The following is a 24,259-nucleotide window of genomic DNA, read 5'->3' as shown; positions in this document are numbered from 1 at the left end:
TGCAGTCGAGGTCAAAGCTTGGGTCGTGACTGCCCAGCTGACGAGATGAAACAAGGCGTATCGTCGTATTAAACAAGTTGACAATCTGCTCAGATTTTGGGTCCGGTAGCCGCTTCCTTCTCCAGAAAGAAATCAGGGAAAGTAAAATAAATGAAATTTGGCTTTGAAACGGATACTGGTGGCTTATCACATCAGTATACGATTTGAGTGAACGAGGGACGTTGTTGCGGATGAATAGTCCTGCTAAGCCAGAAATGGGGGGAAAACCTAGCTTGATTTATTAGTAAAGTTCTGGCAAACTGGTAGGTCCGCCGGGGGAGAGGACGCGGTACGGTAGGCCTTCCAAAAGACTTAAGCTACCTTTCAAACAAGATCATTATCAGACAAAGAAACAAAACGGTTGCCTGACAACTGTTTTGTTTGAAACATGACTGGAATGATGACTATGAAGTAGGCCTCGTTTCACACAGAGGCACAGCGGACTGAGGCGGTGGAAAAAGAAGTGTGTGATGTATAAAAGAAAAACACAATCAGCCTTGAGAGACAAAACAGTGCTGAAATAGTATTTTTATTAAATACTTTCAAGATCCAAGTTCGAAGAATAACAAAGCTATGATGAAGACCAACTAACACTCAGACAAACACTTGATAGTCGTCAATTCATGGTTTGTATTTCATTGTACATCATGATCATGCAAAAAACTCCAGCATCCTTGTGAAGGCTGGGGGAGAAAGCGCAGCCCAAATAGTATATCATTACTAGGGATGGGACGATGATCGTTATAGTTCATCGTGATAAGAAACCGCTCACAATAATCCTATCGCAGAGATTTAAATTCATAGTGAAATTGTCATACGTCATATAGGATGAATTAGCTTTTGTTGAGCTGCAAATTCAGCATACCACTTAAACCCTCTATGCTAGATAAAACGTCGCCAAAAACAGCAGATCTACAAGCTCACAACGCGTTGCAATGCAACTTGTAGATCGGATATTTTTGGCAAATGCTTATTTCAGAACAGGGATGCTGGGTATTCAAGTGGTTAACAAACGTGCCATTTTAAGTTTTAAGCATATTTTGATCATCGCGATAATATCGTGAAATCGCACATTTTTCCCCCCAATAATCTTGACACGTAACTCTCACATCGTCCCATCCCTAATCATTACAACGCAGGGAAAATGCTAACATCGACGGCCTCAATGCCAAGCTACGGCTCCTGTATCCTTTTTTTTATTTTAATTAAGGTTTTTTCTTTTCTTTTTTTTTGCGAGTTTCTTTTTTTTGTCTTTGCTTTTTAAATTGTTCATGTCACCTATTCAACATTCTGGATGGAGGAAGGTCTCATTTCAAAGATGCAAATATGGTTATATATTATATAAACACTATCCCCATCCTTATTTAGGTAGGTACATGGTAGAAATGCTTAACTGAAACATGCATATAACTAGGGTCTCCCGCTCTGGCTTCTGCGGTGTAAGGTCTCACAACGTGCCAACTGTCTCTCTCTCTCTCTCCCTCTCCGTCATTTTTTTTCTTTTTCTTTTGGAACTACTCTTTTTAACTGAGCAGGCCACGCATTTTAAAGAAACACTGAGGGTTTGATAATGTCAATAAATAATTATAGCCCTAATCAATCATCCGGATCATTCAGTCAGAATTATGCATTGTTCGTCTTTTATCTCCATCTTGTTTCCCCCGTTGTGTGCGTGCGTACGTGTGTGTGTGTGTGTGTGTTCGAGGGGGGGGGGGGGGGGGGGGGGGGAGAAGAGTGCAGAACTCTAGCTTGGCTGAGCAGTAAAAAATTACCAAACGGCAAACGACAGTTATAACAGCAAGAGCGACAACAAAACTCGAAAACCAAGTTAACACCGGAAGGAATAGAGCGCAAAACGAGAGAGTTACAAACAAACAAAGCCTTTTTTTTTTTTTGCTTAGCTTTTTTTTTCCAAGGATAAGGGCGGGGGAAGGCGATCATCATGGAACGTACGTACGTTAGGGAGATATACTGCAGGGCCAGGTAACATCTGGACGTACTGAACGTACGTACGTTAGGGAGATATACTGCAGGGCCAGGTAACATCTGGACGTACTGAACGTACGTACGTTAGGGAGATATACTGCAGGGCCAGGTAACATCTGGACGTACTGAACGTACGTACGTTAGGGAGATATACTGCAGGGCCAGGAAACAACTGGACGGACGCACGAATGGAGACGGTCAAGTATCACAGCGGGAGGGGGGGGGGGGGGGGGGGTAACGCCATGGTCACACAAAGGCAATGGTTGCAGATATGTCACAAAGCCTAACACAAACAACAGGCGTGATATGTTGTATCTACCGCAATGGAGGGAGGTGAGGTGACGACTCGCATGCGTTTTTGCGAGGTCAGGAGTGACTGAGGGATGTTTGTGTTTGGGGTGTGGTGGCGGACGACACAGGCGGTGATGATGAAAATCTCTCTATTTTTTTCCTTTTCTTTTAATTCAAACCTGTCTTATTTTATTTTTTTCTCCATTCACTCCACTTCTCAGGCTGAAAACAGTCGTGTGTCCGTGACACTGGTACTGTGTGGTGTGTGTGTGTGTGTAACAGGAAGAGCAGTAACAGTTTCTTAAATTATGCAGTGTTCAAAAATGTCCAAGATCTATAAAATATTATTTTTTTCTCTTTTCTTTTTTAACGCTCTTGGGCCCAAAACTAAATTTTAAGGTCATCATAAACAACAACAGGCTATCGTGGATGTGTGTGTGTGTGTGTGGGGGGAGGAGGGGTAAGGTCATGGGGGTTTATGAGGTGGGGTTCCCACGACCGGGTGCACAGGATGAGTCTCTTGATGCATGTACATATATTACACCTTTCTACATAACCCTGTACATACACTGTATGTACACAGGCATTATAAACAAACCGCCAGGCCTTTAAGAGCAGAAAGCGAGGGGAAGAGGTAAGGGTGGGGGGGGGGAGGGGTTAAGAAGAAGGTGGGAGTAAAGAGAGAAAGAGCGGGAAAAAGAAAGAAAGAGAGAGAGAGAAGGGCCAAAAAAGCAAAAGGAGAGATGGCGGGAAAACATGCAAAACGCAGACACCTTTCCCGGAAACTGTCTCTCTCTCTCCATACACTGCATACAGACATACCTAAAAACATTGTACGGCGCAGCAGCATCGCAGCTTTGTACTTATGCACAATAAAACTCAGTTTGCGATAAAAAGTAGCCTCAGACACAAGGTTTTTTTTTTAGTCAAGACAGCAACGTCTCAGCTTATTCACAGGAACGCAATATGGGACAGGACCCTAAAAAAACAAACAAATAAATCGATCTGGAACGCGAAACCCTGCAACCTCCTTTGCTTCTCTCGGGAAAAACGAAAACGTTAACGAAAACGCGACACACACATGACCACATAAAAAGCCTAAAGTTCTACACTTTGGTGCTCCATGTTTTTTCTTTTTTTTTTCTTTCTTTATATCAAGTTTTTGCTCACGTGGTCAAGTTCTCTCATTCCCATTGAACTGACGTGATTTTTCCCTTTCCACCCTCCCCCTCCGATTCTAGACGTTCGCTTTTTTGCGGGGGAGGAGAGAGGTTTCCCTATTATCATTTATACATCAACTTTCCGGGATTATCCAGCGTCATGCTTTCTGCCCGGAGGACCCCCAGGATGCCAAAAACAAAAAACAAAAAACAGTCCAATACCTCAGCCGCTACTCCCTCCTCTGTTCATACTCCAACATACGTAGTAAATATAAATGCTTAGTTGGGTTCTGGTGGTGTTTTTTTCTTGTACATCTAGTCATAATTTACACAGGATATTCAGAAACTCATAAACCGTCACAAGTTCAACTGTTAAAGCCTCTCCCCACCCCCGGGGTCGTCTCACCTTGCACGGGGCAGAAAAAAAAGATGGCTGCCAGGGGGGGAGGGTCAGAGGGCAAAGACGCAGCCCTCCTTTATTTTGGGGCGCCAGATGCATGCATCATCCCATTGGGGGCGGGTTGCCTTTGTGTCGGGGCCGTGTGGCGGCCCCCAGCAGGTCAAAGGAGGGACGGGATTGGTTGGTGTCGTGGAGAGGGATGCGATTCTCGCCCGGCCGGGCTCCTTATGGCATTTAGCCAATCCACGCAGAGGACGTGCCGTCGTGCCCCTTTAAACACGCTCGCCGAAAAAACTGCCCCCCAAAACACACGCTCCAGTGGACTGGAGGCTCAGGACCACTGTGGGATGGGGTGGAAGTGGGATGGGGTGAGGTGAAGAGGGGGAGATATTTGGTCATTATTAGCATCGTTAGCAGCCACTGAAAAGCGGTGTAAGTGCTATTACTTGTTGTATAGTTAAATCTCTACAGTAGTACAATAGTAATGATTGCTAGGGAGTGTTTGTTCGGTACAAGGGTCTCTCCAGGTCTTTATGATAATGTTTCAAGGTCAGGATAGCGGTTTTATCCAGCGATGCTGAACCGTTTTTCAATGTAGTGGATCCTTGGACCTACATGTGGTCATTCAAAGGGGATATGGGCTATAGCCTATAGAGCATTGTGTTGATCTAATCAGTCCAATCAGGAAAAGAGACCACCACAAAGATAATACATCAGCTTCTATTTTATTGTGGTCCAGTTCCAGTTATTTTTGTTTTGTTTCATCACTTCCAATTTCACTTGTTTCAAGTTGTTTAAGAATCCTGAATTGTATAAGTAACTCCCAATGATCACTATCAAAATGTAGAGCCATTTAAGACTTATTTCTTAAAGAAATATCACTTACACCACCTTTATTACACCTATATATTGTCTAAAATAAAATAGATGCTCTGAAGTTCGTTTGGTTAGTGATAACTGGCAGACAAACTCAGCCACAGTGAAAAGGTACAAGCATTTTTAGTGGGTTTGTAAATCACATCCTCATTATTATTATTATTATCCCCATTCATTCTGTTTGTATATAATACATATATAGTCGCTGTCAGGTTAAGACCTTGTATGTCTAAAACCGTTCCTTTATTATTGTACGTAAAAAAGAATGTTAAATTGAGAAAATACGGTAGCTTACAAAATCGCAGTGCGAGACGCTGTGAGCTTGTAGATCTGCTATTTTCACTACTTTTGTGCGATGAAGTAGGGCAGGGGTCTTCCACAGGAGGTCCGTGACCTAAAGGGGGTCCGTCGAATCTTTGTGTGATAGCCGATCTACAAGCTCACAACGCCTCGAAGGTTGTAGATACGAGGTGTCTGCCCCACAGCAACGATGACGCGTATAACCGCTATAAAAAGGTTCTCAGCGCGCGCGTGTGTACTGTGTACCTGGATCACTGTAGTGGTGCGGCGGGCGCCCCCGAGCAGTGGAAGTGAACGTTGAGCCACTTTCCGTCGCGGCGATGCCACACCCTGGTCTCCTCTGATTGGCTGGAGCGAGGGCGTCCCACGGAGTCCACAAATTGCGTCAGGCGGATGTAGGCGATGCAGGCGGCGTCCTCTCCGATCAGGTGCACGTGCGGGTTGAGCAGGGTGGTGTGTACCGGCTTGCTGTTCTTGCTGAGCACTGGATGACATAAACCGAGGGAGGGGACAATTATTGATTTACACCTTGGATGACAATTGGATGACTTGGGGCATTTTGTTCCAGCAGTGTTGGTTTTTATAGTCAGTCTTTTAAATACATTTCCATTTAGATTGACTAAATGTACACTTGATTTTGTTGTCAAAAGATTATTTTGGCGGGCCGTGACGGAGTCATAATGTTTGATTTTACACTTGGTTGAATGCTGAAAATACAGTAAGCCGGTCTATAAGCTTGTAGGTCTGCTATTTTAAGAGCTCAACACACGGTACGAACACCAGGGCAGGTCAGGTTGTGGCCTCCTAGTGGTGCTATGTGAAAAGTGTGCCATTTCTTCTTACACCTTGGATGACAATTGGATGATCCAAAAATGAGTTATAACAGGCCAATGTGAAAAGGGTGGGATATATTCCTCAGCCTAGTAGGAAAGTCTGTGAAATTTTTCATGTGAATTGCACGCTGCGTTCATGATTTAAGGCTTTTTGTTCAAAACGTGTCAATCCTGCAAACTTCGAAAGCCAATGTTAGCCAATTAGGATGGAATATGAAATATCGGACAGATCCGTCTCTTTTTGGACAGAATAGTAATATATATTTTTTCAAAAGTCGGCCTCCTGGTGGCGCTATAACAGGCAGTTCTGGAAAATTCAGGGAGTCCAGGGAGTGTGCACAGTCACACACGGACTGAGTGCAAAACATACTCTCTCCCTACGTATGCCTTCGGCCTGGTGGAGACAATTAACACAACAGCCATTATTTAACTGACATAATGCTAGTGGTCCAGAGCTCAAAAAAGATTGAGAACCACTCTTAACCTTCCTTACTAAACTCATGCTAACTGATTCATTGCAACTTTTGTATGAGCAAGCAGACACATGTGATGGTGACTCAACCAGTCAAGCCGGTACACTTGAAATACAACATCTTTGACGTCTTGGTGTATGATGACAACATTGACGTGTCATCATACATCATTCACCAGGTCATTTAGCTCACTGTTTCTCAACTAGTGGTTGATAAAAACAAATCTTCAATTTCCTACATTACTAAATGCATGGTCAGCAAAAACACCTTGAAGACCTTAACAGGAGCCCTCGTACAAGGTTTCTTTGACTATGCATCCACCTCTTGGTACCACAGCACCTCAAAGGCCCTTAAAACAAGGCTCCAGACCTCCCAAAACAAACTGGTCAGGCTCCTACTTGGCCTCACCCCCCGAACCCACCTCACCCCTGCCCACTTTGACAGGCTGGGATGGCTTAGGGTCGACGACAGAGTACAGCATCTTGCAATGGGTCTGGTCCACAAGATTCGATACACCACCAAGATACCCATGTACCTGTCTAAATACTTCCTTAATGTAAACGAAGTCCACACCCACAACACCAGAGGGAGTGCAACAAACCATGTACAACCCAGATTCGGCACAAACAAGGGACTAAATTATTTTCGCTCCTATGCCACCAAAATGTGGAACGCCATACCAACAGTCATTAAGACATGTGAATCCCTTGACTCCTTCAAAACCGCTCTCAAAGGGCACCTACGGATGGCTGCAATTCGAAACTGGCCTCTGTAAAATCTGAATCCCCCCCCACCCCCCCCCCCTCACTGTATATTGTATCTTTTCCCTTTTTTGCTTCCCATATGATGAATTCCTGTTCTGTACTTTAGCTACATAGAAATGTCTATTTGTATGTCTCTAAATGTTTGTATGTCTTTAAATGTTTTGATGAATTGAACAATGTGGACCCTGTTGTAAACAAGTGTAATGCTTAATTGGGTCGTCCACTCACAGTTGACAGTCTTTGTATTGAGTTTGTGCTTAAAATGTACTGTAAATTCTACAAACTGTTAATAAATATTTCAATCAATCAAAAAAAAGTCAGGGACCACATGCTATACCTTCACGGACTACCAGTTTAAAACCTCTGCATTAGATAATTGACACTGGGTGAAGAAATGGGGTAAAAAATAAAAAAAGGTTCATTCATTAGGATTTTCTGGAAGATTGAACATGCTAGTTTGACCACTTAAAATGCTCTTTCATCTCAAATTAACTTTTAAGATGAAAGGGCGCAGCAGTTGAAATGTCAGTTCTTGGCGACTATTGCGTCACACGCAATTGGCATAAATTAAATTTGACGTATTAGTTATAGATCAGTTATTTTAACAATGTTCTACTATGGAGGATAAGTTAACATTTACAGTGCTAGCATTTATTGACAAATGATGATATAATTCACGCCAGCATTTGTCCCAGGTCAGCTCTTATTTTGACATTTCCAGACTTCTGGTGTTGATCATAAACTAGGAAGTTGTACGATGCGTGGTCAGGTCCTGTGTATCAAACGGAGCTAACCAAGTGCAGTGGAATGCATCACAGCGTCGGCTCCCTGCCGTGGAATAAACCTTGTTTTGACCAAAAATGCCATCTGGGACAAGGAATAGGAGATGCAGGCGATTGAAAGAAACATAGAATGAGTGTTTATGGTGACGACGATCGAAGATGGGCGACCCAGTGTTATAACAACAGCTAGCAACCCGATGCTAACGTGAGTAGCATTATGACTCGATCAATCGAAAGCGCTATAAAAGAGCAATTGCTACGGCAATGGCGTTGAGGGTAGCATTGATTCATTTGCTTTAATTGACGTACATAATTGTTTTTGTGATTATCCTTTTGATTATGATGGGCCAAGTTATGTAATGTTGAATACAGGTACATGTTTTTCATGATCAATAAAGATGTCAATCAATAGGCAGTTTGTTTTGGTGCCATGACAAGGTTATCATATTATGGTACCCAGTCCTACACAAACGTTAAACTTGACGAGTTATACTTGTTACCATATTCTAATGCTATAACTGGACAGAGCATGGTTTGACTGCACGATCACTGTATTGTGTGTGTGTGTGTGTGTGTGTATGTATGAGAACTGGCTGTACCAGCCACGGTTCTATTGTGTGTGGCCTGTAGGCACTAAGCATACGTGTGTGTGTGTGTGTGTGTGTGCGTGTGTGTGCAGCTGGCCAATAGGTGCATTGACTGTACCTGTCATTCCTGTGTGTTTGTTGTGGCTGGACTGAAACGTGCAGGCCAGACCGCAGGCCAGCCCCGTGTACAGTGCACACACAGTGTCACGTCATTTGTCACTCACATCAAAGGAAACTAAAGTGACTTTCATCGACCTCCTTTGATGGACTGAACAAAAGGCCCACGTTTTATTGTCCATGGAAATCCCCACCCTTCTCGTTCTTTAAGGTTAGCCATTTAAACCCTACAAATGCTGCTGCGTGTTACATTTTATTCTGCGTTTACAGATGGCCAGAGACACCAAAGTGGGAAAGTGTGTGTGTGTGTGTGTGTGTGTGTGTATTTTGATTGAATATTGATTGATTGAATTCTTGACACACTTATAAACATCACTAGGTACAGTAGTACAGTCAAAGGTTATGCTTATGCTAAGAGCATAAAAAAGCCCCAGGGGTTTGTTTCCATTGTGGTCCTTTGTACTCAATTCATCAGTAATACTACCGACAATACAACACAGATAGCAGAAAACATATTGGAATGTTTTTTACAGTGCTTCTGTTGCACAGACTGCATGGCGACAGCATTTGAAAAGCATGCGTGAGCCAACAGCGTGTCTCCAGAGAGCGGCCATACTGTATGTACTGCTGAGTGGGTAGAGAGGCCATCTGCTAATCAGAAGGTCATCGCTGCCTTCCACCCTCGGCTTTGCCCGGCTACGTGTCCGAGTGTCCCTGAGCAGGACACTCAAACTCCTAACAGCCCTGCAGCATCGATGGGCCCCGGTCGAGCAGGCCGTGCGCAGAAACGTTAATTAACCCCGGCTTGGCACATTTTGGCAGGACAGTCGTTCTCAGTCGTCGTCCCTCCCCCCAGGGGGCCTTGAAAGGGCTCCAGGGGGCCGACGGCAAAAATTGTTTATCACAACAGTTAAAAAACTTTAGCAATATAAGCCCACAGCGTGGCACAATGTGACTTGTGAGCTTGTAGATCTATTTCCCCAATATAGATTTTATTTATTTATTTCTGTGCCGATAGGTGGTAGCATACTACGGAATGCCACGCGTCCACTCTAACTCTACACTCCTTGCTTCCTTTCCGGGTTATAGGCAGGTGTGAGCACAGTGAAAACTCGCATTAGCTCAGACCCCTTACAGTAGCTATCATTACAACCAGTTATGATCGTCTGGGTGCGCGGCGGCTCACCATGGACAGCTCTTGAACCTTTTGAGGTACAGCGCTTTGAAAATCCAGTTATAATGGACGCTCGATGGAACTGAATTTAAAAATCCCATAGTTGGTGGGGACTCTGGAGGCTCTCCATACTAACCGGAGCAATGCTAAAAGGTAAATAGACGGTCGCTGCTTTCATATATGGAGTATACGGTTGTCTACGAACATACGCGTAGACAGCACCAGTAGGTACCGATAGCCTAGCTACGCTAAAAATAGCAGAAGACAAATCTTCTTGTATGGCGATCTCTTGCATTATCTTCTTTTCATCTTCTTTTTTTTTAGAACCACAGCGTTGTAGCATAACTCACGGTTCTCAAAGTAGAACTTGTGGAAGTCCATTCCTTCCACCAGGTTGCCCAGTGCCTCTGGCTCAAAGGAGGTCAGGCCGGGATCGCAAATCCTCCTGGAAATAAAAACGACAGTAGGGCAATAGAGAGAGCAGAGAGGAAGTGAGAGGTCAGTAAGTAGCCTATTCAACATAAATCCAAGTGTTCAACCAAAGAATCTCAACCACTTAAAGGTATATTCAGTGATTTCACTCAAAAAACCTTAGGTTTCGTTTTTGGCTGGGACCTAAGCCTTTCATCCAATCAGGATAGAGAGCCAAAAACAAAACCTAAGGTTTTTTGACCCCCAGGGGTTAACTGGGGACAGGGAGGAACTCCTTATATGGTCAGCACACTCTATAGTAGAGAGGATTATCACAACAAAACAAAAAAATAAGTGATATTTGAATTAAGTGAAATCACTGAATATACCTTTAAAGGAGAATTCCATGCTAGAAGGCTTTCTTACCTTTATTTGTAGTCGTTACGTCCCCACTAAAGAGGTCCAGGTGTTATTTTGTGCAAAAAAAATTATTGGCTATTTCCGCTAATATAAGCCCTCAATGGGGGTTGGGTTTTTGTGCTAATTCGCTTATTTCCATCGAAATAAGTAGTAAAGTGTGCCACTTGGGATACTATTTACATTATGAAGAGAGGATATATTAAAAAAAAAATTTTTTGAGCAATGGAAATAAGCAAATTAGTACCCCAATGCCCCATTCAATTCAATGCAATTCATTGAGGGCTTATGGTAGGGGAAATAGCCAATAATGTGCTTTTGCACAAAATAACACCTGGACCTCTTTGGTGATGTAACAACTACAAATAAAAAGGTAAGAAAGCCTTCTAGTATGGAATTCTCCTTTAAAATGTGTGTATCCATTTGTGGGGAAACCTTTTGCAAAAAATAGCAGACTGACAAGCTTACAACGGGCCACGGTGTCGGTCGGCTATTTTCAACAAAGATTTTTAATGTAACATGACCCTAACCCTGTAAAACAGAAAAGTCACTAGTATAGCGGCGCCCTGATGGACTCTAATCATCAAAGATTCCACTCTTGGCCAATTGAGCCGATATTGTTTTGGTAAGTCGTTTTTAAGAACGAGAACCATGTGCAACGTTACGGCAGATTTCCTCCGCATTCATTTACATCTAGTCGACGTCTATCTGATTTGTTGATTGATAGTAGACAACTCGCACAACGCGATCGATAAGATAAGGTATCATCAATCAATCAATGTCATCTGTCTTCCGGTGATTTCTCTCTTTCTACGTGGCTAGAGTGTGTGTTGTTGCATGTTGTTTTTTGAGACAGGTCTCGAAAAACGAAGAGAATCTCCTCCTGATTTGTCTGTCTGAAGACGAATAATCAACAGCTGCAGGGCTGTTCAATTACATTGAATAATCAATGTCAGATCTGTTCAGAACGTTATGCGGTTTGTGGAGAATGGACCGTCCAATATTTACGATACATTTGTCCCTATTTGACTTTCTTTTGGTCAACATCAGTATCAGTAGTTAAGTTTGCAATCATTTCAAACTTTCTTTCCCCATACTTTGTACATGTCATACAATTCTCTTTTATTAAATTAAGTAAATTATACTTTTTCTAATTTATTAGAAAATGTTGCACTTTTTGACAAAACAAGGACTATTCAATATCCGGATCAGACTCAAAATGCTGCCATCGGTCAGGCGCTCACATTTACAGTGAATGTCGGTCATAATCTGTGCTCATGGTCACTTTCTCCATTGTAATTAAAGAGCCTCACATCCTGCCTCTGGTCTTCCAGACCCCATGGGACACAGATAACGGTTTATCAAATCAAAGTTTCATCCTAGCCAGTGTTGCTAGCCCAAAATAAGTAACTATAGGCCAGCATGAGTACATTAAACGTATATACACAGGACATTTTGAAAATACCCGATGTACAAGTTTCTAATGATCTAATAATTTAACTAGGCTATTGCATCAGACAAACCGCTGACAATGTAGTGTAGTCAGATGGGGGAGGGACGATGTCGGGAAAACTGTGTTGTTAGGCCCAGTCAGCAACCAAATAAAACATGTTTCGATTATTGAGACAACTGATTAGGGATTAGCGATAACGGATACCCGATAAAATCCGATAACAAGCTTATTGAGTACCAGTTATCAATAAGCTTTAGGTTTATCAAGCCTGTTATCGAGCATAGCGGCCCATGACGTCATGTTCAAACAATCAAGACAAGAGGCGATCAAGAAATAAATGCAATCATCCATGCTGGCACAAACATGTCAGTCTAAAAGTGTATTGATACCTGCCAACCAGTGCTGCCAGGGTAAACAAAATAACACTTAAGTTTAACAGTTTCTTTAATATTATTTTATTGGTAAAAGGTCAATTGCCTGTTAGAAATGTACTGTACTTGAAGGCCCTAGTAAAAGATACTGGTTCTGTTCAGAATGTATTGTCTCCTGTCTTTCCACAAAATAATAGAAAAAGCTTGATAGTGGGCTCGATAAGCCTGATCGATAAGGTGATCGTTATCAATCAAAATGAACTAGAAAAAGTGTCCTTCTGGGCACAGGTCTCCACCAGGATAGGAATGTAGGACATTGCAGCTTGCCTTCATCTGGTGGTTGGATAAAAGGGCAACAAAAGTAAATTAGAGGTAAAAACACTTTTCGGCCAGTTATAGCGCCACCTTGAGGCTGAGTTGAAATTGTTCATAGTGGGAATGTGCGTGCACAATTTCACGGAAATGACGTGATGTGTTCCTGATTTGCAGCATTTTGTTTGAAACTGAGCACTCCTGTGAACTTTGGAAGCCAATCTTAACCAATCAGGATGGAGTCTGAGAAATCTAAAAGACCCGTTTCATTGAATGGCTCTAGAGAGACTGTGTACCAATTTGCGCGATGTTTGGACAAAATCTGTAGGTGTACTGTGCAAAAACTTGTTTTTCACAAAGCGGCCTCCTGGTGGCGCTATGACAGGCCGTTCTGGAAATTTTGGGGCAGAGGTTCATCGTTGGCATCCAGGGAGTGTGTGCGCAAAATTTGGCATCGACCGGGTTAACGGTGCCGGAGATTAGCTGCTCACGGACACACACACGGACGGACACACGGACGGACGGACGGACGGAGTGCAAAACATACTCTTCCCCCCATGCCTTCGGCCTGGTGGAGACAACGAGCTCCGTCCCTACAACTGATGCACATTTCCCTCTTTATATAGCGGCAGTTGTGATGTGATGCCATAGCCTGAGAGGATGTTCGGGTGAACGTAGCCTGACCTAAGCAGAGACATTTCTGGTCTAGAGGGGCGGGTCGCGCCTCAGAAATGCGCGCACCCTGATTGGATCTCATCGTTCTGTCCGTCACCCCCGGCCCCTCCTCTCCCCCCTAGTGCAGCGCTACGTCACATCATTTAGAGCGACGCCCACCCGGAAGGGTTGACTCCCACTTTTAGACTGGTTCAGCCCACGGCTTTTTCCAGGCTTTCATCTTTCGCGCAGACGAAATGAAAGCCTGGGTATCGAGGCTAGGGTGAACGTGTTGCACTGACTGCTTCATTCATCAGTCGGTGATGACGCTCTTGCGCCCGTTCAGAGTATGGGAAGACATTGCGGAGCTCCCATTGGCTTAAAGGACAGCAAATGAGGAAAAGGTCAGGACTAGCGCAGTGACTGAATATGGACCAGCTGGTAAAAAACACACCTCGCAACCGCCAATATTTACAAGCGACTTTACAGAAAAAGAAGCCCAACGTCGCAAAGGCAACACTGATAACCACCAATAAAACACCCGAGTCCGGACGCGACGTGACTCCAGCGGCACGACAGGAAACTTATTGGAACTTGCTGTAAACTCACGTGTAAGCGTCAAAGTCTCCATTGTTGACAGCCTCGATAAGTTGCTCCGTTATCTTGATGATCTCTTGCTTACGACCTAGAGGGACGAGAGAGAGAAGGAGAGAGAGACACAGAGGTTGAGAGAGAGAGAGAGAGAGAAAGAGAGAGTGGGGGGGGGAAGGAGGGGACAGATACAGGGGCGGTAAACATGAGAGGATGATGAAGCAGGTGGCGTTTCTCTCTACAGACTCTTCTAGCCTTTCCTCCTGGCCATAAATAGCCGCGTTGCCTTCGCCTCATCCTCAGTGCTGACCTGCAGTGACTCAGCGTACCGTACAGTCACGTCCTGCCCTCTCTCACCTTCCATGCTTAAACGCCACTTACACACACTATTTATTGTGGCCGTCGGGGTGGGAACCTAAAAACAAACGTTCCTTTTTTATTATGATTTTATTATTTTACAAATGCCTTCAAAATCAGTGGTTCTCACACTTCCAAGATGTTTGTACAATGTTCAAAAATAGCAGATGTATTTTTGAATAGCCAACACAAAAACCTAAAATGACACAGATGCTGTGATACCGGTTTTAATGGGTTAAAATAGTGAAAATAGACGATTTACAAGCTCACAACGTGTCACAGAGCTCGTTAGCCTGGCATGTGAACCAACCTGTATCTCCAAAGGGCGGATTTAAAAAAAAATGCCTCTGGTGATATATTGACATACAGTACATGGTTCCTGATTGGTCCCTCACTTCCTCAGAGGGAGAGAAATCTAATCAGAACTGAGCAGTGTCAGACCAAATCAGCAGAGGGCAGGTTTGTTTATTGCTATGGCAGATTCGTCTGATTTCCAGGCTAAGAGCTTGTAGATCTGCCATTTTCACTAGTTTTGTGCGACACTCTTGTACACCAAAAACATAAATTTGGGGGTCCGTAAAAACGTAAGAACCACTGCATAAATGTGCAATAATGTCTCCTTCACGTTGAAGTGCATTGTTATAACACACGTAACACAGAAGATTAGAATTGCAACAGCACATGCTGGTCCTACTAATGGCAAGGTGACTTGACCACTGGCCACTTCAACCTGCTGTCCCCAATGTGTGTAGATTATTTAAGGGTGAACCATATTGGAAGAAACTAACTGACATTGCGATATTTCAGTGTAACAAGTATTACAATATAAACAAGAATGCCACACGTATCATTAAACTGCCAGGTGAAACAAGCACTCTGTTGTGCATCTGTCCCAGTTTTTTTTCTTTTTTCCCCCTATTATTATTATTAAAAACAAATTAACGTGTATGTTTCTCTGTGACAACCTCGCGGCCATAGTTTGCTTTAGTTTCCGACGTGAATTTTTTGGTTCAATCACTGTTTTGTTCTGTAACACATCCACGTTGCGGCCTTTCAGGGCTTAGGAGACACTCCCATTGGCTTAAGCAACGTTTCAGAGTATGGGTTCAGAGTATTGGTTCGCAGCCAATCATAACTAGGTCCTCAAAGCCAACCCGAGCGAAAATAGGCCAGGCACAAGATAATTATTTCACGGTGCATTATATCTGAACTTTGGAAAAAGGAAATTAACATGGTGATTTTAGAGGGTTGTTGTTCAATACTCTCATAATGACAGCTCTGTCAATGCAGAAATGTGCAAGCAAAACCAGTTACCAAGAAATCATTAAATAATTATGTTGTTTCATAATTCAGATGAACTGTACTGTTTTTCTTCCAGATTAGTAATGAAAAAACGCTTCCAGTTTTAATATTCTATCAAGAAGTGAAAGCGTTTTTGTACAATAACGGACCCAGTTTGCCTTCGCTGCATTGCGTCCTCCGCGATGTGCAGTAGTGAATTTGCGACGTTGATGCTGAAAATGATAAATTTTTCATTCTAGGAGAAAATATTCTAAAAAGAAATAAATAATACTAAGACAAATCTACAAACTTGTCGATCATTATTAAAAAAATTGCTCTTTTTTGCGACGCTAGGTGGCAGCAGAGTGTAGCTAAGCCTTGCCAGCCGATTCTCTGATTTTTCCTCATGTTCATTTCCTGTTTACCAGCCTCAAGATCACCATTGTAACCAGAAATGTTAACATGTCGGGAGCGATGCGTTACAAAAAAAATAATCACAAATGACATCCGAACCTTGGATGGATGGCGATCACCATGGACAGCGCTCGTATTTCCAGAGTTAGGCTTTGAAATCCTACTTTGAACAGAAGTCTATGGGGCCTTGTGCAAAGACCAAAGATCCTAGTGCTGGAGGTGACAGGTGCTTAGCAACCGGACCATGTTAAAAGCTTATTTTTGGTTGAGCTCGTAAATTAGACCAAATATATATATATAATTTTGGGGGTCCTTGACATGAAAAAGCTTGGGAACCAATGATATAGCAACGTTAGGTTTTTTTTAGATTAGGATATAGAAGACCTTTGTAGAATCGGCCTCGGGTCTCAATGGGTTAACCAGCTTTGACAATTTTGCTCTGGAGAAGATAAAAAGTGCTGATTTAGCAGTACTCTTTTCAGACACCATGACACTGAATTTGTTTGTGGCCTTGTGATGATTAGACGTTTCCTGAGGCTTTGGTTGATCTTTTCGACGAGCTTCAGTAACAGACAATTTTTTGTCTGAACCCATCCAGGGCGGGAACCCCTTTTGGTGTTTTAAGCATTATGTTATACTTTAGCTATTGAAAAATAGCAGATCTACAAGCTCGGAGCGCGGCACCAAGTGCTGCACTACGAGCTTGTAGATCTGCTATTTTTGAAAAATTATGAAAATGTGGCGCAAATCTTTGAATATATATCCTTTCAGAACGTTTTTAACTGCTTCTGGAACAACATTCTTTTCAGATGGGGGCCAATTACATATATCTTTGAGGGTCCTTGACCTGAAAATGTTTGAGAACCACTGGGTTTTTCAGAAAACTTAAATGGGTTAAACATGATCTAGAAATGCTTAAAACCACCCCAGCGTCTTCTTCCTTTAACCTTGGCATTGTTATATGTGTAGGCACATTATTATAGGTGAAATAAACCCTGTCATTGTTATATGTGTAGGCACATTATTATAGGTGAAATAAACCCTGTCATTGTTATATGTGTAGGCACATTATTATAGGTGAAATAAACCAAACATGCCATATCATTGCTGTCGGGCAACGATATGAAACATGGAAATGTTTGAGAAACATCTGCTTTAATCAACTGCGATGCGGTGTGCGTGTCCACCACTAGGTGTCGCTCTTCAAACAGGTGTTGTTGTTGGGATCAGGTTTTTGCTTACTCTGCTGAGTGTTGCTTTTAGTGCGGACGCTGCTGCCCCCTAGTGGAGCGACGGGAGGAGGGACGTGCTCCGACTCCGGGGCGGAGCCATTGTCGCCCGTGCTGTTCCATGCCATGCGCTTTACGTCATGCGGCGGAACAGCTGGAACAGACATAGGCACGGTCAACACATGCACACGCACGCACGCACACACACAGTGACACACACACAGTGACACACAGTCACACACAGTGTCACACACACACAGTCACACACACACAGTCACACACACACGACAGATATACACACAACTAGGCCTGTCATGATTATTACATAATCACCAAATTATTTGAGATAATCGCGATTCTGTTTGTATAATCGTCACCATGACGTTGAATCATTTTCATATACAGTATTGTTTTTTAAACAATGAAATATCAGATCTACATGAGTTTTGTGCTTGTAGATCAGCAATTTTCTTTTGTTTAAAAAAGGCAAAAATAAACATTTTTTTCATTCATAATGTTCCAATGTTCCAACAACAGAGTCGCAATTATATCATTAATTGCAAGTATTTGAGCGACAATTAATCGTCAACTGAAATGTCATAATGGTGACAGCCCCTGCACACGTCATGCCACAAACGTGCACACCACCAACACACTCTGCCTTGAGCTGGACCTAGTTGCGTGGCCGGTGTCATTCACCCAACATAGTCCATCTACAAGCTCATACAACGACGTGCCGCGTTGTATGAGCTTGTACTAGATCGCCTACGTTCGGTGCACGACACAGACGACACACAACTTAGTACGGCAGGTCCCTGAGACACGCGAGTAACGCGTAACTAACTAACCGCATGTACGCATGTAACAAAATACACTCTCACAAGCGCGTACACTGGGGATGGCACGACGGGAAAAATACACGGCGCGATTATTGTGGAAAAAATAATTGGGATAACGATAATCAAAATATGCTAAAAAAAAACTTTAAATGCCACTTTAAGCCCCAGCATATTCTAGTCTACAAGCCCTCAGTGAAATAAGAACCAAATGCGCTCTTTACAGGTCTGTTTTAACACCAAGCTAATTCATCCGAGTGTAATATGACGAGGACAATTAATTTCACGATAAATACAGATAACGATTGTCGTCCCATCCATACAGCGCAAAGCCTGCACAAACACAAAAGTCAGTCAGACTATCGCAAGTGCACAGATGCGGACATACTGTAGTGCAAATACAGACACGTGCACGTGTACTGTACACAACCACTTCCACAAGTGTGGACAGACGTAAATACACGCTGTGCAGGCACTCTGTCGCAAACACACACATACAAAAAGAACACACAGACGGATCGGCGACTCCATGGAACATGCTTACACCAAGACAAACAGCAGAAGTTAGAACACTGAACAAGAACAGACATGGCGGCCGCAGGGTTAGTACACAGAAATCTCACAGTGAACAAGACAAGAGACACACGCATGCACACACACACACACACACACACACACACACACACACGCACACGCACACAGACACACAGGCTGCAACCATTAATTGAACGAACCGATTTAAATCGATTTAAAAAAAAGAAAATAATAATAATAAAAAATAACTACAAGCTCAATCTAAATCAGCAAATTTTAATACTCAGTGGTTAATCAGAAAAATAAATGTTCTTTGATTCGTTGATTTACAACAAAAAAAAAAAAAACGCTTTGCCTTGAACCTAAAAAAAAGAATGAATGGATTAATCACTAAGGGGTTAATTGATAGTTGCAGTCCCAAATCAAACAAAGGTTTTAGATTAGGGTTGGGATCCGGGAACCGGATGAACTGGATCCAACATCGAGGAACCGGAATTGGTTCAATCCCACCGACCGTCAGAGCCGTTCTGGGGACTTCACATCTGCTCTAGCAGTTGTTCTCAACCTTTTCAGGCCAAAATGATTTTTTTGCTGGTTTAAATATTATTTAAACTGGGAAACCTTATGATATTTAGTCGACAAAAACTAGACACTAAAACATTCCAGGTGACTAAATGTGACTAAAACTAAATAAAAAGAGACTGACTAAAACTAGAATCAAATTTCGCTGTCAAAACAACACTGCTGTAAGGGTCCTTTTGGAACCCTCTCAACTAACCCAGATGGTCCCATGACCCCAGTTTGAGAACCACTGTATGTATGATTGCATGTGTTTATCAAAAAATTATATTGATATAATTATGTTAAAAATAATTGAAGGATTTTTATTATGTATTGTATGTGGAATTTTCATTACCTGTCTTTATCTTTCATTTTATATAACTGAATAACTCATTATTATTGTCAAAGATTGTCATATAAGTTGTCATATACAAAAAATGCCTAATAAAAACAGTATTACAAAAATAATAATAATTGAAGGAATCGGACCGTTAAAGAGGGAATGGTAAAAGTCAGCTGAATCGTTAACATCCTACAAGGATCCCAAGCCTTGTGTTTTGACAGACATGCATGTGGACAACATGGGAGACAGCAGCACGTCCACACTATGAGGCTAGGGGCAAGGTGAGCATGATGTTTGATGGCGTCACGGCATGTGATGCATCCCCCGTGATGCATCTGTCATTTTTAATACACTCATCCTTGTCCCAGCGCTTTAGTTCCGCTCAATTTTCCTCTGGTTCTAATGTTCTAATTAGAACTGAATAGCCCATTGTCAAAGATTTGTTTTGGTTGTGTTTTTTTTAGCTGAAGAAAATCCAAAGGATGCGTGCAAAAGAGGCTGGAGCCAAAGCTGTAGTGTTGTTGTTATTTTTTGTTATTGGCTCACAGCAGGCCTGGGGGAAAGCAGTGTTGGGAAGGAGAGAGGGATTGAGAGAGAGAGCAAGAGAGAGAAAGAGATGGAGAGAGGACATACTGTAAGATGCGGGAGGGCATGAAAGAAGAGAAGACGAAGAGAGGATGAGAAGAAGACGAACAGCTGAAACCAGCTGTGAAGGGAGAAGAGGCAGGTGATATGAAACCATCCTTCTGTGCAGGTGTGTTAAGCACCATTTGTACTTTGTTGCGCGGCGGTGTTGCCCCCCCCCCCCCCGGCAGATCTACAAAGCTTGCGATGCATTTGTTTGCAGATCGGCTGTTTTCATCGCGTGACACCGGGCGTGCAGCCGAGTATAAAAAAAAGAGGGTTAGCCCAGTAAAGAGAGAGGAGAGGAGAAAACAAGGACAAGGAGAGAGAGAGAGAGAGAGAGAGAGAAGATAGCGTGTGGAGAATAGATGAGCGACGAGAAAGGAAAACAGAACAGAGGAAGGACAAGAATAGAAGGAGGAGACGAAGAGTAGAGGAATGAACGAGAGAGGAGAATAATGAGGAGGCTAAGAATGAACAGAGGGGGAGAGGAGAGAAGAGAAGAGCTGACAGAGGAGCAGAGGAGAGGAGAACACACAGGGGAGTAGCAGAGGAGGAGGAGGAGAGAGAGAAAGCACTAGAAAGTCCTGCAGCAGTCAGTGGGGCAGGCAGACAAGACGGTCAAAGGTTGATTTACACTTCGTGTGCCCGGATCAGCACCCGACCAACAAGCTCACAACCAACCCACTGCGGCTGCAGAGCTTGTAGATTGGCAGTTTTCTTTGGGGGGGGGGCTCGCGGCGCAGGCACGCAGCCGAGTATAAATCAGGCATCGGAGCAGAGATAGATAGATAGATAGAGGCCAGCGGAGGACAACGTCAGCAGTGGCATCTTCCAGCTCGGGTTGGCCTACTAGCAGGACAAATAGGGCCGTGGCAGGGGAACGGGGGTGGGGGGTGGGGCATAGTCCTACTGGTAGTGATCGCCATGGAGCACACATGCACACGCACACACATACATACACACACACACACACACACACACACACAGACAGGTCAGAGCAACACAAAAGCTGGGCGGACCAAAGAAGTGAAGGAAGGGACACCGAGAGGTGGTGGTGTGTGTGGCGGGGGGGTGGGGGTGTTGCCCAGTGACTGCAACAACACAGTGAGGGTGGGGGGATAGGGTGGGTGGGGGGGGTTCCCTCACGGGCCCACTGGAGAAGGACGGACGGGGAAGGGGGGACGGACGGGGAAGGGGGGACGACTGTATAGCCCTTGGCTGCCGTGAGTAAACTTACTGGCAGGCGCGCTTTGAGGTGAGGGCAGAAGGGGGGGCATCTCCTCTGTGGCACTGCTCTGACTCAGCGCCGAGCTGTCCGCTAGAACGCACGCACACACACATACACCAAACGCAACCAGACACAAAATACAAGCACGCAGTCACACACACACACACACGCACACCGCAGGCACACAGTCAAGAGTATGTAAGAGAGACACACGCACACAGTATCTCGGCCACCCCCTTAGCAACGCGCGGGTCGCTACTAGAAAACCCACACACACCTCTCTAGAGGGAGGGAGGGATCGGGGGAGGGAGAAGGAGATGGGGAGGAAGAGGAGATCAAAAAGGACAGAGTACCTTTCTTACCTTTCATCTCCTCCTCGTCGTTGGTGGCGTTGCTCTCCGTTGATCCCTGCGGCAGACGGGCAAGCGGGCGCAAGGCGGGAAGCGACAGGTGAGGGAGAAAAAGAGAGAGAGAGAAGAGTGAGACACAGAAACTGAAGTTGGCATCGGACCAAATAGGCTTGCCGTGAAAACGATTCATTTCGGAGTCATGATAAAATGTTATAATTTCCCCCCCCCCCCCCCCCCCTTCTATTCATGCCCGTAGCTGCGTCAAGTTATTTTGCTGTACTGAGATGACAAGACCAAATGCCTGTCGGGTAGATGGCGAACCACAAACTGCATCTTAACTGCAATTTGTATTTTGAGAATTGTGTAGTATGTATGTTATGTTGTATAAGTATGTTACTACAACATAATGTAACCAACACTGTGGCCAAAATACTTTTGGGAAATACTTTGGGATCTACAAGCTCATAAGCTTGTAGATCTGCTATTTTAGAAAAATCGTCAAAATGTGGTGCAAATCTTAGAATATATTCTTTCACAGTGAACGTTTCTAACTCAAATCTTTGCTTCTGGGGGGGACCCTGGAACAACATATTTTCAGATGGGAATCGGCGGCCAATTACATATAATTTTTGGGGTCCTTGACATGAAATATTGAGCACCACTGACATAGAAACAGGTTTTTCCGTTTTTCAGAAAACTGTCATGATTTAGAATACTTTTCTTTTTAATTTGACGTCAGGCCTACAGTGAATGGGTTAAAGGGGGGCGGCAACCCCTTTTGGTGTTTTACACATTATGTTATAATTTAGCTATTGAAAAATAGCAGATCTACAAGCTCATAACGCGTACGAGCTTGTAGGTCTGCTATTTTTGAAAAATCGTGAAAATATTTTTTTCAGAAAACTGGAGGATTGGAAGATTTTTTTAAAAATTTTGAGGTCAGGCCTAAATGGGTTAAAGGGTTTTACGTGGGTAACAAAAGTCTCACCTTGATGCCATCAGGAGGGTTGTGGACCACAGTACTCTGGGATTCCTGTAAGGTAGAAATGGTGAACACCACGGGTTATTCCACACGACATCCCCAAAAACATCAGTACGTCTGGTAACGTTTCCTTACGAGGCATGGTTCATATTAAACCCTTTTATACCGTGTCATTTGAGTTGTTATTACAGTCACTCACTGCTGTTGGGCAATAAACCTTGCATCTCCGTGTTTCAAATGTGTATGTTTTTTTTTTTGGTTTTGTTTTTGTTTTTCCGTAAATTAAAGCCCTACTTCATTATGCAAGTGTGTCGCACAGATTATAGCAGATCTACAAGCTACATTGAGCCTGGAGATCGGCTATTTTCACAATTTTAAGTCGTTTTTTAAATAAATAAATAACTATGTGTATGATTAAAACAATTATAATACATATTATAATAATGTAATATTTAAATAATAATAATAATTATATAATAATTTTAATAAAAAATTAAAATTTGCCTCAGGTTTAAATGGGTTAAACAAATACAAGGTTTTCATACAAACTAGACAATAACAAATATTTTGTTCCCAGCTGCTATCAAATTTTGAGACCCCACTATAAAACAACAGATTCTCTCACACACACACACACACACACACACACACTAAACGAAAGCATGCCCGTGAAGTATTATCTGAGAGAGAGTAATGGCTTGTTTAGGAGATGAGGAAGATTTCATAGTACGGCGGAGGACTTCAGTGGCTGCGTGGGAAGACAGGTTAGCGCAGGCTAGTAGGCGGTTGGGTTTCTGAAGGAGGTTAGAAGGACCGAGGTGGGCTGTGATAGTGAAGAGCGCCGCTTTCCAACCTACTAGCAGACTGGAGGTTGGCGAGTCAGTAGGAAGTTCTAGTGAAGACGAGTCAAAAATAGCAGCAAAGGATGATGAACTGTGTAGGGGGCCTCAAGATGAGTCCAAACACAACGAGTGAGTAAGACAGGATTGACGATGAGGTTCTACAGAATTACAACTCGACAGTAAATGTATGCACATACTCTCTAACGCTTTCTAGAGTTGGCAAACTAAACGAGAAGCACGCGTAGCAGCTTGAGTTTCAAAGATGTAGCCAAGAGCGTTTGTAATGGATCATGGAACATAGAGTACCGCTTTCCCTACAGCAGCCAAGAAATGTTCTATTAGGAGCACAGGAAAAGAACAAAACCCACGCCTGCTGCCTGGGAAAGTTACAACATCGACACCTCCTGAACGGTGGATAACCGGGGAGAGATAATGTTTCCACTATACGACACTGATGATGGCTGCAGCAAATTCTGTGTACCACGTCGTCGACGAGTCCACAACCCCATTGTTTTCATTGGTTACGCTGCCTATTTGGCTTGGTGGAAGTGACGTGCACTCGCAGTCGGTCTGTTTACATCATGTAGCTGGCGCTACCGTTGGCAGGCTACCGTACAGTTCATTCATCGTCAAGTATGAACTCAAAAGTGATTCCCCCCCCTCCCCCCGTGAATCTGTTATTAG

At 43.4% G+C, this 24,259-nt stretch overlaps 1 protein-coding gene across 14 annotated transcripts in view; it reads right to left on the bottom strand.

The window, feature by feature from the left end:
• Positions 1 to 549: 549 nt before the first annotated feature.
• The window catches only part of LOC310874403 (calcium/calmodulin-dependent protein kinase type II subunit gamma), a 78,272-nt gene continuing 54,562 nt past the window's right edge, over positions 550 to 24,259 (bottom strand). For 4 of the 14 annotated variants that reach the window (XM_083787181.1, XM_083787189.1, XM_083787188.1 and 1 more), the window contains 8 exons: positions 22,740 to 22,784; positions 21,755 to 21,809; positions 21,411 to 21,491; positions 17,286 to 17,426; positions 14,010 to 14,085; positions 10,133 to 10,227; positions 5,299 to 5,536; positions 550 to 4,216 (listed from right to left, as the gene is read on the bottom strand). In XM_083787181.1, the coding sequence (XP_083643307.1) occupies positions 5,304 to 5,536; positions 10,133 to 10,227; positions 14,010 to 14,085; positions 17,286 to 17,426; positions 21,411 to 21,491; positions 21,755 to 21,809; positions 22,740 to 22,784 (726 nt within the window). In that variant the 3' untranslated portion in view covers positions 550 to 4,216; positions 5,299 to 5,303. The remainder of the gene's footprint in view (positions 4,217 to 5,298; positions 5,537 to 10,132; positions 10,228 to 14,009; positions 14,086 to 17,285; positions 17,427 to 21,410; positions 21,492 to 21,754; positions 21,810 to 22,739; positions 22,785 to 24,259) is intronic. The other 10 variants (XM_083787194.1, XM_083787183.1, XM_083787185.1 and 7 more) reach the window with 5 other exon arrangements.

The sequence above is a fragment of the Protomyctophum parallelum genome (assembly GCF_964188405.1).
Source record: "Protomyctophum parallelum genome assembly, chromosome: 17".
NCBI lineage: Eukaryota > Metazoa > Chordata > Actinopteri > Myctophiformes > Myctophidae > Protomyctophum > Protomyctophum parallelum.
This window is presented reverse-complemented; position numbering and strand designations above follow the sequence as displayed.